Genomic DNA, 14,737 nt, shown 5'->3' with positions numbered 1-14,737 from the left:
TTATTTCTATGGAGCTAAAAAAGAGCTGTTCTGAAGAATGATGATGGCAATCTTTTCCCAACTTGAGCATCAACCAGGTACACCATTTTTAGGTGAACATTTCCATAAATCGTGAGAACAGTATTATCAGTGTAACATTTGGTTGGTTATTTATAGCTACTGTGTGTACTTTGGATTTGTGCCATTTCCCCTTAAACGGCATTTCATCGACTACACCCAGCCTCCCTTTATACTGTAGATACAAAAACTTGACCTATACCCAGTTTGCAAGGAAAATGGAGACAAAAAAGAGAAACAGGAAATTAGTGACCATGTACTTAAGCTGAAATGGCCAGCAGACCTTTGTGTCAAGCCCCTCCCTCTCCCACAGTGACCGATTGCTGCTTAACCCCGCCCCCCTTTAATCTGGATCAGCAGAGCCATTGAGGGAAACACTGACTGTTGCCACTGCCTTATTCAGCATCCCACAGAAACAGGTACATTAGCTAAGAGGCCAAAATGTTGAGGGGGGAAAATGACTGTAAAACAATCTGAGACTGCTCAAATGTGTACCTGCTAAGAAGTTTTACCTGACACTTACTGACCTCTTGAACTCTTGTGGATTTACACAACAGATTGAGACAGAAGGAACGAAAGACATAGACAAGTAATAGGAAAAGACCTAGCAGAGCAAAATGTGGATTCTTGAGTCACTGTGAGGTGAGTGTTTAGACTCAGCTTAGACCTTAAAGGCTTTGTGGAAAGCTACTTATTGCTGTTTTCTGCTGTGCGTGCTCTGTACCAGGCCTGTACCACAATCTTGTTAAAGGGATAGTTCAACTAAAAATACATATTCTGTCATTATTTATTTACTTTTATGTCGTTGAAAACCTGTATAATTTTATTTTGTTGAACACAAAAGAAGATATTTTGAGAAATGTTTCAGTGGTTTTGTGTCCATACAATGGAAGTCAATGCGGATCAATGTTGTTTGGTTACCAACATTCTTCAAAATATCTTCAATGAAAGAAAGTCACAAAGGTTTGGAATGACATGGGGGTGAATAAATGATAAATTATTTTCATTTTTGGGTGAACTTTCCCTTTAACTGAAAGTGTTATTGTCTACAAAGTATTTACAGTGTGACCCAAAAGTCCACCAGTGAAACTGGTTATATTTTATGTTATTTGAACGTTATAATATTTGTTTTTATATAACAATGTAATAATAATATTATATAATAATAATGTAATAATTATTAGTATTAGCAGTATTAAAATAAAGCTGAAATGTTGAACTGAAGAATGAACTTACATTTTTTTCTATCTGATATTCCTACTGTGTGCTTTATTGACAGCATTCACTCAAGCTGACATGAACTCCAAACGTTTGTGCAACACCTGATGATTTATTTGAATAGCACTTTTCACAAAATTGTTCCAAAGCTGCTTTACAAAATAGTTCCGTTCAAACCTGCATCTTGTGTGTGTCAATGTAAGACGTCTGACCTTTTGTACAATTGAAGGGCTTAAATTAGCTTAAATCTTAATAATTTCTTGTTTCATTTATACACTTCCATTAAATCATTGTGAATTCCATGTTTGTTTTACTTGCTTTACCACAGAGTGTACTATAGAAACAAGTGTTTCATTGTTGATTTAGATCTTCACAATGTTTTGTCCACACTGTGTTGTCTGAATTTTTGCCATTTATGTTAAGCAGAGAAAGAAGTGATTTACACAGACAACTCTGCTTTGACACAGACATTCAGCTGACAGACTCAAAGAAAGTGACTGTGTGAGGTTCTGAAATCTGCCTTTGGCTCTCAGTGGGTTCTGGTTGAAGCAATTAAGAGGGCCATGAGATTTAAGGGCCTTTAGTGAGTCTTGGCTCAGGGTAATGGTTATGAAACAATCTATTCACAACGTCTAGAAAAACATGACAAATATTATAGGTCCGGCATGTCATTTTTTGGAGCCTCTATTGGCAGAAATGTATTATAATATCCATAATTACATATTCAGATGTGTATAAAGATCTTACATAATGAAGCGTTATGTTTTTATTACCTTACAATGAGCTATTTCTATTTAATTCGCCATGTTGTTTCTACAGTAGCCCTAAACAGACAAACTGCTCTAGAGCGTGTTTCGTAAATACGTTATCTCCTTCGGCAAAGAAGCAAAAATGTAACAACATATTAGTTCAGTGTCAGCAACCGTAGTGCTTCAAAAGGGAAGGGTGGAGTGAGCCGTAGGTTGCAATTCGCAACCTCACTGCTAGATGCCGCTAAATTTCATACACTGGACATTTAATGGCAGACATTTATTGGTTAATAAGCACTTCCTAGTTTTTGTGCAATGCTAAGGTTTGGCTCAAAAGGTTATTATTTGACTTTTCCAGCAGAATTTTAAACCCATCTCTAAAGGTGTTTTCATATCAGCTGTTTGGCTTTTTATCCTAAAGGGCAGGAATGGGATCAGATCATGACGCAGGTGGTATTGAAACCTGTGTCCCACTGAACACGTTCACTGTTTATTTTGTAATGGCTCTGAACTCATGTCAGTATTTGATATGTTTTCTATTTCCTATAAGCATGACAGCTATTGTTTTACGAAATGTCATTACAAATGCTCTTTTTTTATGTGTAATCTAGGATGCTTTCTGCTGAGGTCAGATAGTTCACAGGTGCATTGTGGGATGTTGTGGTGGTAGAATGTTTCAGAAAGGTGTTTCAGATAAACTGTGGAATTTGATGTTGACTGAGATTAAGGCCAGAAAACCAGAATACATAGAGCTTTGCATACCATTCTCTAATCTCTTGTAATGTGCTAGAATAATCATTTATTCTCATTTAGGACTACCTGCTTTGGCTGGTGTGTATCTACCAACATTCTAAAAAAGGCTGGGTTTATTTTCAACCCACCATTGGGTCAATAAGACACCAACCCAGTCGTTGGGTTAAATTAAGTGACCCAACAATGCGTTAAAACAATCCAGCATTGGTTTAATTCATAACCAACCTGTTTGTCCCTTTTTCACCCAACACTGGGTTAAAAAGAACCCAGCAGTTTGTTTTTAGAGTGAAATCAATTGCAGTATGTCTGCACACGTCATCAAATTTGAGTAATAGTAACACTATGAGCAACATTACTGAACAAACCAAATATTGTCTGCGGTGTCTCTCCATTTAGAGGATGGCTCTGAGTGCAGTTGAGTACCACAGAGATGACGTATTTTTGTATGCAAACCCCTGAAGCGAGTTAGCATTTTAAGACTTCCTGTTCCATCGCCCCAAAGTCTATGGGTTTTTTGAATGGGTTTTTGATAAATCGCCTGAAATAAGGTCTGTAGCTAACAAAACCTCTAAATATTTTCACGTTTTAATCTATGACATAAAACACACCAGTTATAACCCGCTTGTGATTTTTAAACCTTTATTGTGTCTTTAAAACGGCGGTTGCTAACAAGTTGCTAAAAGCGACTACTTCCCTTGGCGGGGACGTTAGACGTCATCGCGCATATAAATCTCACAAATAATGCAACATGGACATGGGCATGTCTAAAATCATTGTTGAGGATTCATTCACGGAGTAATTACGTTTGAGAAAGTTGTCGGAGGATTGGCGGTGGTGACGTGGATATCGAGCGACCATAGTGTAGTCTGTTTACAGCCTCGTGTTAGCATTTTACTTCTGGTGATTGTATTTAGGCTTCAAAAATAGCAAATATTGTGTTAATCTGTAAAGATTATCTTGATAGACCAAAACGTGTAAACATCATGAACATTTGTTAATCACAGATCTTATTTTATGCGATCTTCAATTCTGTGTCATCTTAACCATTAAACATATTGCCAGTTAATAAACCAAAACGTATCTAATCTGAAACAAACCAATAGTGCTTCAATTAAAATGTTCTTTAAAACAAAAGCTGTTTTTTATATTAGGCTTAAACTAAATGATGAAAATCCATGTTAATCCTCTTATCAAGCATGCTGTGAGGACGGCACATGATGTAACACATGCCTCGATCTTATTCCCTAACTGCAGTCTCACATTCAAACCAGCTGATGTTACAAACGTGTACCCAAGAACTCTAAAATAGATCTGTTATATAGCACGTGTTTGTTTATAGTGTTAAAGTGCTACCTCATGACACAAGTTAGGACTGACGTTGGTGATGCAGTGTTAAAAAACACAAATAAAGGAAATGTTTCAGCCAAAAAAATGATGGTTTACATAGAGATTAGCCAGAGAAATCTGTGTAAGCTCCCCTCACCCTACTCTCTGCTCACCTGACCAACTGACCCCGCACTGTTAACCCTTTGGAGACTTAATTGACATAAAATGAGTTATGCTGTATTCATGTGGCAACGTATTACAAACTCTGATGCTGAAAATTTACTAAGAATGAGGTGTGTGCCTGGTCTATGTTGTCTTGACACCCGATTCTATGCAAATCATATAACAGTCAAAATATCCATGCTCAATTTGCATGCCACAATTTCCACCTTGCTAGCCAGGAACGGTGAGCTGGGTTGTGGAAACATTTGAAGATGTTGTTTATAGTTAGATCAATTGTACAGTACATGAATATAATACTGTGTGTGTAGCTGAGTGTTGTTTCTGTAGTTCAGTTTATAGAGGATTGTGTTAGCAATGCAAAGTTTGTTCGAATCTCAGGAGACACACATACTGATACCGATATACCTTGAATATACATTGAAGACGCTTTGTTTAGAGTTATGACTATTCATCTCGCTATTACTCAAATCCCCTTAAAATAGAGGGAAGGGTAGAGAATAGAGATGCTTGGAGTTTGGCATTTAATCACTTGTATGTGGGCTTGACAGCAAATTGTCCCTTTGACCCCATTCAGCAGTCCAATTAGCAGAGTCCCAAGCCTCATCTGAACTGTCCGTCTCTAGTCACGACGGCTCATTCATTGGTGGTATAATTAGGACAGTTACATCATTAGCTCTCAATCAAACAAACACTCAATTTATAGCTTCTTGTTGAGTTACTAACACCAGAGGACAGTCTTTTAGCCTTTAAATCATTCAGGGTAAATCATTGTCTAATGGCCTTAATGTAGTGTGCTTCATGCTGGCTGTAATAACATGCATGCTTTGATGTACTGTCTTCATAAAATATAGTTGGATCTGTTCCCACAGCTGTGTTAAAGGAGGACGAACAACCTTTGTAATTATTCTCAGTGCCAGAAGCTATAAATACATTCATCGAGTATATTTTGAAAGTAACTACAGGTGGTATTGTGTTTATTGGATGTTCTGTGTGATCGAGTAATAATATAATGTCTTTGTAATGCTTGAAGTCACAGTAAGTCCTATTGATAGACATTGTTTGTCTCAAAATAATTCCAGATTTGTGATTCACATGGTGAGGTCTGTTATACTCTATTATATTTGAATTGATTTTTTATTGAAGTTGCTATGGTTATCGTGTATGTTATAGATATAGAGGATATTAGGAAAAAGCATGTTGTCAAAGAAATACATGTTGTTTGGATAAACATATGCAAATATGTTGTGCCTAATGTAACCGGTGGCTCGCGTATGCCCGGCGACACCAGTTATTAGAGACTCGGTCTACTTTGCGTTGTGTTGTTTTGTGGGAAACAGACACGGGACAGCAGGCATCCGTTCACTGGATCGTTTAATCTGATCGACAAAGAAACATACAAACAGCCTCTCAGATTAAAAGGCCCTTATTGTGCTTCTCTCCCTGAATCACATTACAAAAGGGCAGAAAAGGAGGAAACATACCTGATCGACAAAGAAACATACAAACAGCCTCTCAGATTAAAAGGCCCTTATTGTGCTTCTATAAAACAAATGTGTTGTACATGCGTCACCATATGCTCACTTCCACATTTAAGAGAAATATAACTCAAAAAGTGCAAAATGACAACAATCATCACACATACAGAATAACATATAGAATAACATTGTTCACAAGTTTGGGTGAAGATATATAGATATAAAAGTAATAATTAAAGTAAGGATTATATAGGATTATCAGACAACCAAAAATAAACCTACCTCTCCCTGAATCACATTACAAAAGGGAAGAGGAGGGGACAGAACAGGAAGTTAAGTCACCTAGCGATCATTCCACATTTAAAGGGGAAGCACACATTGAGATCAGGTATCCACAAAACGTACAAATGAACACTTTTGGGTGAATTAATGAACAATTTTGGGTGAATTATAACAATATTTAGTAGTACACTTTGTATACCTGTTACACTAACAAAGATACTGTTATCCATCCAAACAAATTAAATGCAGTGTATCCGCCTTTGTTTTTCAAATATGATATGATAATGTATGAAGTGCAAAGTGCCACATACTGTTAAAATGTTTCTAACATGCAAGTCAGATATCTTATAAATGTGACCCTGGATTTGATTTATATATCAGCTGAATAAATAAGCTTTGCATTGATTTATGCTTTGTTAGGACAATATTTGGCCGAGATACAACTTTTTGAAAATCTCGAATCTGAGGGTGCCAAAAAAATCACAATATTGAGAAAATCGTCTTTAAAGTTGTCCATCAGAGGCTATGTAGCAAGCCGTTGCTAAAACAGGTTTGTTTTAACGCTCTCTATTTGCTTACCGCTGTAATGACGTTGTGGAGAGTAGATGAACCCGAAAGCGAAAATTCTAAGCTTCACATAGATACCAAACTCGAGTGGGTAATTCCCAAAGAGAGAGCAGCAGCGTGCGAAGTTTGTAGGCGGTTTCCGGCCAATTTTGTTCACGGTTTTTCTGCATCCACTCACAAAAACAAAAGTTTTGATATATTTTTGGTAGGAAAATTACAAAATGTCATAATGGAACATGATCTGCTTAATATCTTAATTATTAAATTATTATTATTATTATTATTAAAAGAAAAATCATCATTTTGACCCATACAATGTTTTGTTGTCTATTGCTACAAATGTCCATGCTACTTATGACTGGTTTTGTCATCCAGGGTCACATAATAGTTATTTTATGTCCCTGTTGAGATTGTAATTCCACTGATGCATATGAGATTTTAATAGTTTAATATTAATGTACAAATATTGTAGATTTAAATGTGTAAAATATTCTGTTGTATAATACACAAACTATTTTGTTTAAATCTAGACTTTTTTCTGTAGGGACTGTTTTGTCTAGGCTGTCTGGGGCAATGTCTTTCTGTGGTTTGACCCACATTGGTAATAGAATTAGCTCTTCTGTGCACTACAAAATTATAAATGTTTTCAGTCTTTAATATTCTTTGAATCAGCAGCTAACAGGCACATTTTAAAATTCATGATGCCCTGGGAAACATCTCAAGAGATCATTTATATTCTGATACATGCTCATAGATTCTTGCTTTTATCAAAAAGACCTCAATATGTGTTTTAATAATTGATCACAAAGTGCTTGGGTATAGAAGATGCTGTCGTTTTGAATACATGTCTTCTGTCTTACAGTACAGGGTAAAATTTTCGGTAATGGAACACTGTTTGACATTGTGATGACTGTCAATTAAAGGAGTCATATGACACGGCTAAAAGGAATATTATCCTTTGTTGTAGATGTAATGCATTGTGTATACACACTTTAAGGTTAAAAAACGTTGTATTTTCCACATACCGTGTATGTTGGTATCACCTCTTTGCCTCGCCTCTCTGAAATGGGCGGATTTTTTACAAAGCTCATCGCTCTGAAAAGTGAAGTGTGCTAACCAGTGCGTAGTGATTGGTAGAATACTGCAAAGTGTGACAGAAATGTAACGCCTCTTACCATATTTGGAACATCAGGTTCCAAAGCAATTATACTGACAGGTACACCTCCTTACTTGCGTATATATTTGGGCGGTCTTAGTCAACTCATAGCACGAACTGACGTAGATTTGTGGGGGTGTGGTTACACGAGGCGTTTCAGGCAGGTCTGGGTGAGAATTCGCGTTTAGATAGAATGCATCTTTTGTTCCGACTCTATAATTTTTGCAATTTTATGTGTCTAATACATGCATAGGCAACTTATAACACACCAAAGACACAGAAAAACATGTATTCGCGCCATATGACCCCTTTAATCCTTATGCATTATATCCCTAAAATAATACTATACAAACCATCTGCTTAACCACCATGTTATGTACAATCTGTTACTTTTCTTATTGTTTTGTTTTGAAAATACTGTCATCATTTACTCACCTTCAAGTTGTTCCAAATATGTATGAATTTCTTTGTTCTGATGAACACAGAGAAAGATATTTGAAAGAATGATTGTAACCAAACAGTTCTTGGCAACCATGACTACCATAGTAGGAAAAATTACAATGGGAGTCAAAAGAGCACCAGAGCTGTTTGCTTTCCTACATCCTTCAAAATATCTGATTTTATGTTAAACAGAAAAAAGAAATTTATAAAGCCATTTTTCCTACTATGGTAGTCAATGGGGTCCAAGAACTGTTTGGTTACAAGTATTCTTCAAAAGATCTTTCTCAGAACAAAGACATTTTTACAGATTTGGACCAACTTGATGGTGAGTTAATTAAGATATTTGAGTGACCTGTTTCTTTAACATCTTATTTTTGCTGATTTCTTATTCACTCTTCCGCTGAATTTCTGTCCTATACAGGACCTTCACATGACTTCTAATGTCGAAATTCTAAACCAGAAACATGGTCATTCTGCAACAGGTAAGGCAGATCTGTTGGGACAAAAATTTGATTTAGACTATGACAGCTTGCAAGTTTTCTTTTTTAAGTATTAATAGTGATCTCTTTTATTATATAAAATGTTTCATATATTCACATTTGGACATATTTGCATACTGAGTTTTTAAGATTTGTCTATTAATTGATTGTATGTCTGTAGGGAGACTATGTCTGGTTGGACCTAAGAACGGGCCATGAGTTTGATGTCCCTGTTGGTGCCGTGGTCAAACTCTGTGACTCGGGTCAAATCCAGGTTCTTGATGATAAAGGAAAGGTGGGCTTTTAGTGTCTACTATTTATGATAATGTTAGTCACAAAACCTCTTCTTGTTTATTCAAGCATGATTGCATAACAATGATTTTGGTTTCATGAGCAGTCTGTCTTCTCTATGTAGGAGCATAGGATCTCTCTTCAGAATGCTACAAACATTAAGCCTATGCACCCAACCTCTATTCATGGCGTGGAGGACATGATCCGTCTTGGAGACCTAAATGAGGCTGGAATCCTCAGAAATCTGTTGATCCGGTACAATGACAGGGTTATATATGTAAGCATGACATACTGTATCTCTTTTTTTGTCTGTGATGTTATTTGGAAAATGTAGTAAGATTTTAAATGGTGTTGCACTCTTATGTTTATTTCTCACGTTCACCATCAGCTTGTTGTTGTTGTTTCTCAGCAATTGAATTACTTCTAAGCTATGTAAATACATTTATAAAGACTTGACTGTGAAGATTGTTTTTTTTTAAGAAACAGACTGTTGTTAGATCACTGCCATTGATTTATGACCATACAAGGACACCAAAACATTTGACATTAATGAAGTGTAGTGTCTGGATCTGAAACCAGGGCCTGTGTTTTCATAATAAAAGGATAGATTGATTTCTCAGTCATTGTTATATTTCATTTCAAATAGCCTTTGTGAAATAAGTCCTTTTCATTAACGACTACCCAACCCCTTCAATTCTTGATGCAATGCACTGTTACTTTGTCATAGCCATGTAAATGGATATGCGCATTAATTCAGTAAGTGAGCAATCTGTGGCCAAATGGCCTCTCAAGAAGCTGGTGCGCCTTTTTGAACAAGCCTCTCATTAACAATGCAGTGACTCGCCAGAAACATTTAAGTAAAAAATCCTACGTTATTTCCAACTTTTTCTCACACTTTTGGACCCTGTTGTATTTCAGACATACACTGGATCCATCCTGGTAGCAGTGAATCCGTATCAGCTCCTGCCCATCTACACACCTGACCAGATCCGGCTCTACACGAACAAAAAGTTAAGAGAAATGCCCCCCCATATTTTTGGCATTGCGGATAACTGCTATTTCAATATGCAAAGAAACAGCAAGGACCAGTGCTGTATCATCAGGTAGCTGACAACTAATAAAGTTTAAAGCAAGTCTAAATCAAAATTTGTAGTGATGATGTAATGTGTATGTACGTGTGTGGGGGTTATTTGTGTGAAGTGGTGAATCTGGAGCTGGAAAGACCGAAAGCACCAAGCTAATCTTACAGTTCCTGGCGGCTATAAGTGGCCAACACTCTTGGATTGAGCAGCAAATTCTGGAGGCCAATCCTATTTTAGAAGGTCAGGAAGATCTCTAAACCTAATTACATAAATAAGGAAAGTCATGTTTCACATTGATTCAATAATGAGCGGTAGAACAGCAGTTATAGCATCCAAGGGAATTGGTTACTTGCCCTGGAAAATGTACGCAATTTTTTAAATATATTTTGTGTTTCCTTTTTTTGGCCATAGAGGCAGGGACAGAGAGAGTTTGTAACCATTGTGGCTCCTAGGGCAAAATTTTAAAAAGGTGCTGAATTATTCAGGATATTATGATATATATTTGCATTCTCTCGCAAAATATATTTGTGTTCTCTCGCAAAACTTTTGCCTTCTCTCGCAAACATATTTGCTTTATGTCGCAAAACATTCTGTGATTTCGGACAAACACGTCCTGTTGTCCCGCTCCGTACATTAACAATGGAGCTGTTCATAGTCGATTCCCGGACCAATAACTCGTGAGCTATTGTAACTATTTGTTATAACACAAATAACACGTAATTCCTTGGACAAGGATCTACAACCTAGTCTTCCTCAAAGTGAGTCTTACAATATAAATTGATCTCTATTCGGTTGTTAAGTGGTGACGTAAGGAATACCGTTTCGGGGTCCAAGCATCTATTCATTTCAATCGGGGCTACAGCTTAAACAGCTGTTTATGAGCACTGTTTACTCATATTGCATATTTAAGCGGAGCATTTATTAACTCACAGTATACACTACAGTCTCTAGGCTTACGGAATCTACGACACCAATATTTGAATAAATTATGAAAAATGAATCACTGACTGGCCATGTGGGATTTCGTAATAAAGTTTAAAGGTCGATAAATGTTAGGATCGTGGTTTTCAGATAGTTTTACAGCTCGCCATGAGCGTATATTATCATTTTTTGTTGTTTGCCCATCATCTTATTGAGCATTTGGACCCGGAAACGGTATTTGACCTTCCATATATGGTGGTGCGTGACGTCAGACTTAACCACCGAATATGAGCAGGCGACATGAAGTCCGAATGGACCGTCTGCAAAGTGACTGTAAATCCGAAAAGCGTTACTACAAAAATAGTCATTAACTTCAATGTTACACACTGAAGTGTCACCAAATTCAGTTTACACATTAATGCTCTCCTGCTGAATTTATGGTTTCAGTTATACTACAGTATGTAGCACTGAAGTTAATGACTAATTTTAGTAGCCTAATGATCTTCGGGTTTTACACTTTGCAGACGATCCCTTCGGTCTTGTCTAAGCCGGCTGCCACCTGAGATCAATAAGGAGGCTCAGAGATGAAGTATTTTTGTATGCAAAACCCGGAAGCGAGTTAGCATTTTAGGACTTCCGGTTCCATCGCTCCAAAGTCTATGGGTTTTTTGAATGGGTTTTTGGTAAATCGCCCGAACTAAGGTCTGTGGTAAACAAAACCAATATTTTCACGTTTCATTCTATGACATAAAACACACCAATTATAACCCGCTTGTGATTTTTTAAAGCCTTATTTGTGTCTTCAAAACGGCGGTTGCTAACACTTCCTTTGGCGGAGATGTTAGATGTCATCGTGCATATAACGTTCACAAATAGATAACGCAAAAGCTTTAAAAAATATTCTTCTGTTCCCTCTCATATCTTTTCCACTAACATGTCCCTAAAGGGGCTTGAATTAGGTCCAGTTTGTAAAATTTAGTGGAAACTTACTCCATCGCTCACCCCTCCCTTTCGAAGCACTACGGTGACTGACGGAGATCCTCACATTTCCGCTTTTTTGCACTGGAGATAACATATTTACCCAACACACTTTGTAGAGCAGTTTGTCCGTTTAGGCATACTGTAGAAACAACATGTGAATTCCATGCAAGGGGACACGCGGTGTATGTAGATAGAAATAGCTCATTCTAAGGTAATAAAAACATAACGCTTCATTATGTAAAGTCTTTTTACACCTCTGAAGACATAGTCATGTACATTATATTGCATTTCTGTTAATAGATCCTCCTAAATATCACACACAGCACCTTTAATTGTCACTTAGTAATTTCCTTTTCCGATCGTTCTTCTTCAAATTCCAATTCAACATCCTGTGGGTGTGGTCAATTCAATTCAAATTTCAACTCATAAATTTATTCCATTCTTAAACTGTACATTTTGGTCAACCCTTTATAAACCATAATATGACATAATACTGTAACTGGACTATGTCTTAAATAAGTGTTGGAGAGATTTCCTTTAAGTATTCCCTGTTCCCACAGCGTTCGGTAATGCTAAGACCATACGCAATGAAAATTCCAGCCGATTTGGGAAATACATTGATATTCACTTCAACAAGCGGGGAGCTATCGAGGGGGCAAAGATCGAGCAGTATCTGCTGGAGAAATCTAGAGTTTGCAGACAGGTGAGAATGAACAAAATGTCTTACTGTGGAATCATGCTGCGAATCTGTTATTGATCGTGTGGTGATGTCTGTAATGAGATTGTAATGGTCTTTTTAGGCACCTGAAGAGAGGAACTACCACATTTTCTACTGCATGTTTGCAGGCATGAGCCCTGATCAGAAGACTAAATTAGGTCTCGGTCTGGCTACAGACTACATATATCTAACTATGGTATTGATTTTTTTCTTATGTATTTATTTTAGAATGTACACGTTTGCACATTATAAAAATGTAAATTTGACTTAACGCCTTGTAGAAAAAAAAACAAAGAAAGTGGGTGTAACAGGATTGTGTGTGCGTGTGTGTGTGTGTGTGTGTGTGTGTGTGTGTGTGTGTCCTGTATTTCTCTCTTGGCTTGTCATCCAGGGTAACTGTACAGTATGTGAAGGGAGGAATGATATGAAGGAATATTCCAGCATCCTGTCTGCCATGAAGGTCCTGATGTTTACTGACATTGAAAACTGGGAGATCTCCAAACTGCTGGCTGCCATCCTGCACATGGGCAATCTACGCTATGAAGGTGAGATAAGTAGCGTGACGGGCGCATCGGTGCTGTATTACCAAATGTTGGTCCAACGTGATGGCATACATGAATTAAATAGTACAACTGTTTTGTTTAACTACACCCCCAATAGCTCGAACCCTTCAGAATCTGGATACCTGTGTAGTGGTGCGCTCACCTGACCTGGCCAAAGCAGCAACACTACTGAAGGTGAGATGCTGTAACGTGAATTATTTCTGAATATTCAATGGTAAAAGAATGTGGATGTTGTTTTTTGATCAAGCACATGGCTATCTCAAAGCTCTGTGACATAGGGGTGCGTTTCTAGGTGAGATTCATCTCTCATTAGCTCTGTACACTGCATTATCTTTGCGGTTGAAGGAAGGGGAGTTAGAGATAAATGTAGTCATTAGCAAGGATCAGACTTTCATTCTAATGTTATTATCAGAGACACTGGCACAGCGTGACAAGTCTGTTCAGACTCGCTGCCTGCAGCACTCTGTCAGTCTTCGATTTCTGCGTTTGTCTTCATGTTTCCGTTCCGCGTTACCACGGTCCACAGTCTTTGTTCTAAAGGCGCTGTTTTTAGCTTGATTTAAATGGCTGTCTAAGTGCTTTTTTGTCAAACCCTTTTCTTTGCCTGTGTCTGCCCCCTGGTGGCAAAATAGGAAACATCATGAGAGACATTAGGGCCGTTTTTCAATTCCAAGAACGCAAAGAACGGACTTGTGTTCTCGTGGAGGCCGGTCTTGCGAGGCAGCCTCGGAAGAACAAACTTTGATGGACGTGCCGCAGTGACTTCTGGGACTTCAAGCAGGTTCCGTACGCCAGCATTCGATGCATCCTTGATATCGAGAACACATCCGGGTACTTTCATGCGTTCTCTGTTCTTGTGTTGAGTATTGGAACGGACTTTGATGGTTACTTTGATGGACACAAGCCCGCTGAAGAACGCATATTGAGAAACGGCCTAAGTCCAAAAGTCCACTCCAGCTTGCATTTGTTTTGAGAATGTGCCTATATATTTTTTTGTACAATCTCCATAGGCAGGTCTGATGACACTATAATGTAAAGCTTAAAACTATTTGGCTTTACATTTTGATTTATTTTGTACGCATGCAAGTGAGGTTGATCTTTGCACAGGTGGATCCTCAAGACGTCATGACATGCCTGACCACACGCACACTTATCACCAGGGGCGAGAGTGTGTCCACCCCTCTGAGTGCGGAGCAGGGTCTGGACGTCCGTGATGCATTTGTCAAAGTGAAGTTCCTCACAATCACTAAATGGTTTTGATTCTCACATCAAGACTGTTGGCTATAAACAGTAAGTGGATGGTTTTTGTCTCCATCAGGGAATCTACGGGAGGTTGTTTGTGTGGATAGTGGATAAAATCAATGCCGCCATCTATAGGGCTTCTTCTTCTGAAAACAAAGCTTGCCGCAGGTCTATCGGCCTCCTTGACATATTTGGCTTTGAGAATTTCACTGTTAATAGGTGAGGAGTGAAGACAATTTGAAGAATCTTGATT

The 14,737-nt window shown here is 37.8% G+C and overlaps 1 protein-coding gene across 1 annotated transcript in view; it reads left to right on the top strand.

Moving 5' to 3' along the window:
• Positions 1-473: 473 nt before the first annotated feature.
• Positions 474-14,737, top strand: part of myo7ab (myosin VIIAb) — a 30,895-nt gene continuing 16,631 nt past the window's right edge. Inside the window, exons 1-12 of the mRNA XM_057360335.1 lie at positions 474-699; positions 8,629-8,689; positions 8,868-8,981; positions 9,102-9,254; positions 9,896-10,080; positions 10,178-10,299; positions 12,522-12,664; positions 12,762-12,875; positions 13,071-13,224; positions 13,340-13,416; positions 14,350-14,469; positions 14,561-14,703. Coding sequence (XP_057216318.1) covers positions 8,672-8,689; positions 8,868-8,981; positions 9,102-9,254; positions 9,896-10,080; positions 10,178-10,299; positions 12,522-12,664; positions 12,762-12,875; positions 13,071-13,224; positions 13,340-13,416; positions 14,350-14,469; positions 14,561-14,703 — 1,343 coding nt within the window. The 5' untranslated portion in view covers positions 474-699; positions 8,629-8,671. The remainder of the gene's footprint in view (positions 700-8,628; positions 8,690-8,867; positions 8,982-9,101; positions 9,255-9,895; positions 10,081-10,177; positions 10,300-12,521; positions 12,665-12,761; positions 12,876-13,070; positions 13,225-13,339; positions 13,417-14,349; positions 14,470-14,560; positions 14,704-14,737) is intronic.

Source organism: Triplophysa rosa, linkage group LG19, assembly GCF_024868665.1.
Source record: "Triplophysa rosa linkage group LG19, Trosa_1v2, whole genome shotgun sequence".
In the NCBI taxonomy this organism is placed as follows: Eukaryota; Metazoa; Chordata; class Actinopteri; order Cypriniformes; family Nemacheilidae; genus Triplophysa; species Triplophysa rosa.
This window is presented reverse-complemented; position numbering and strand designations above follow the sequence as displayed.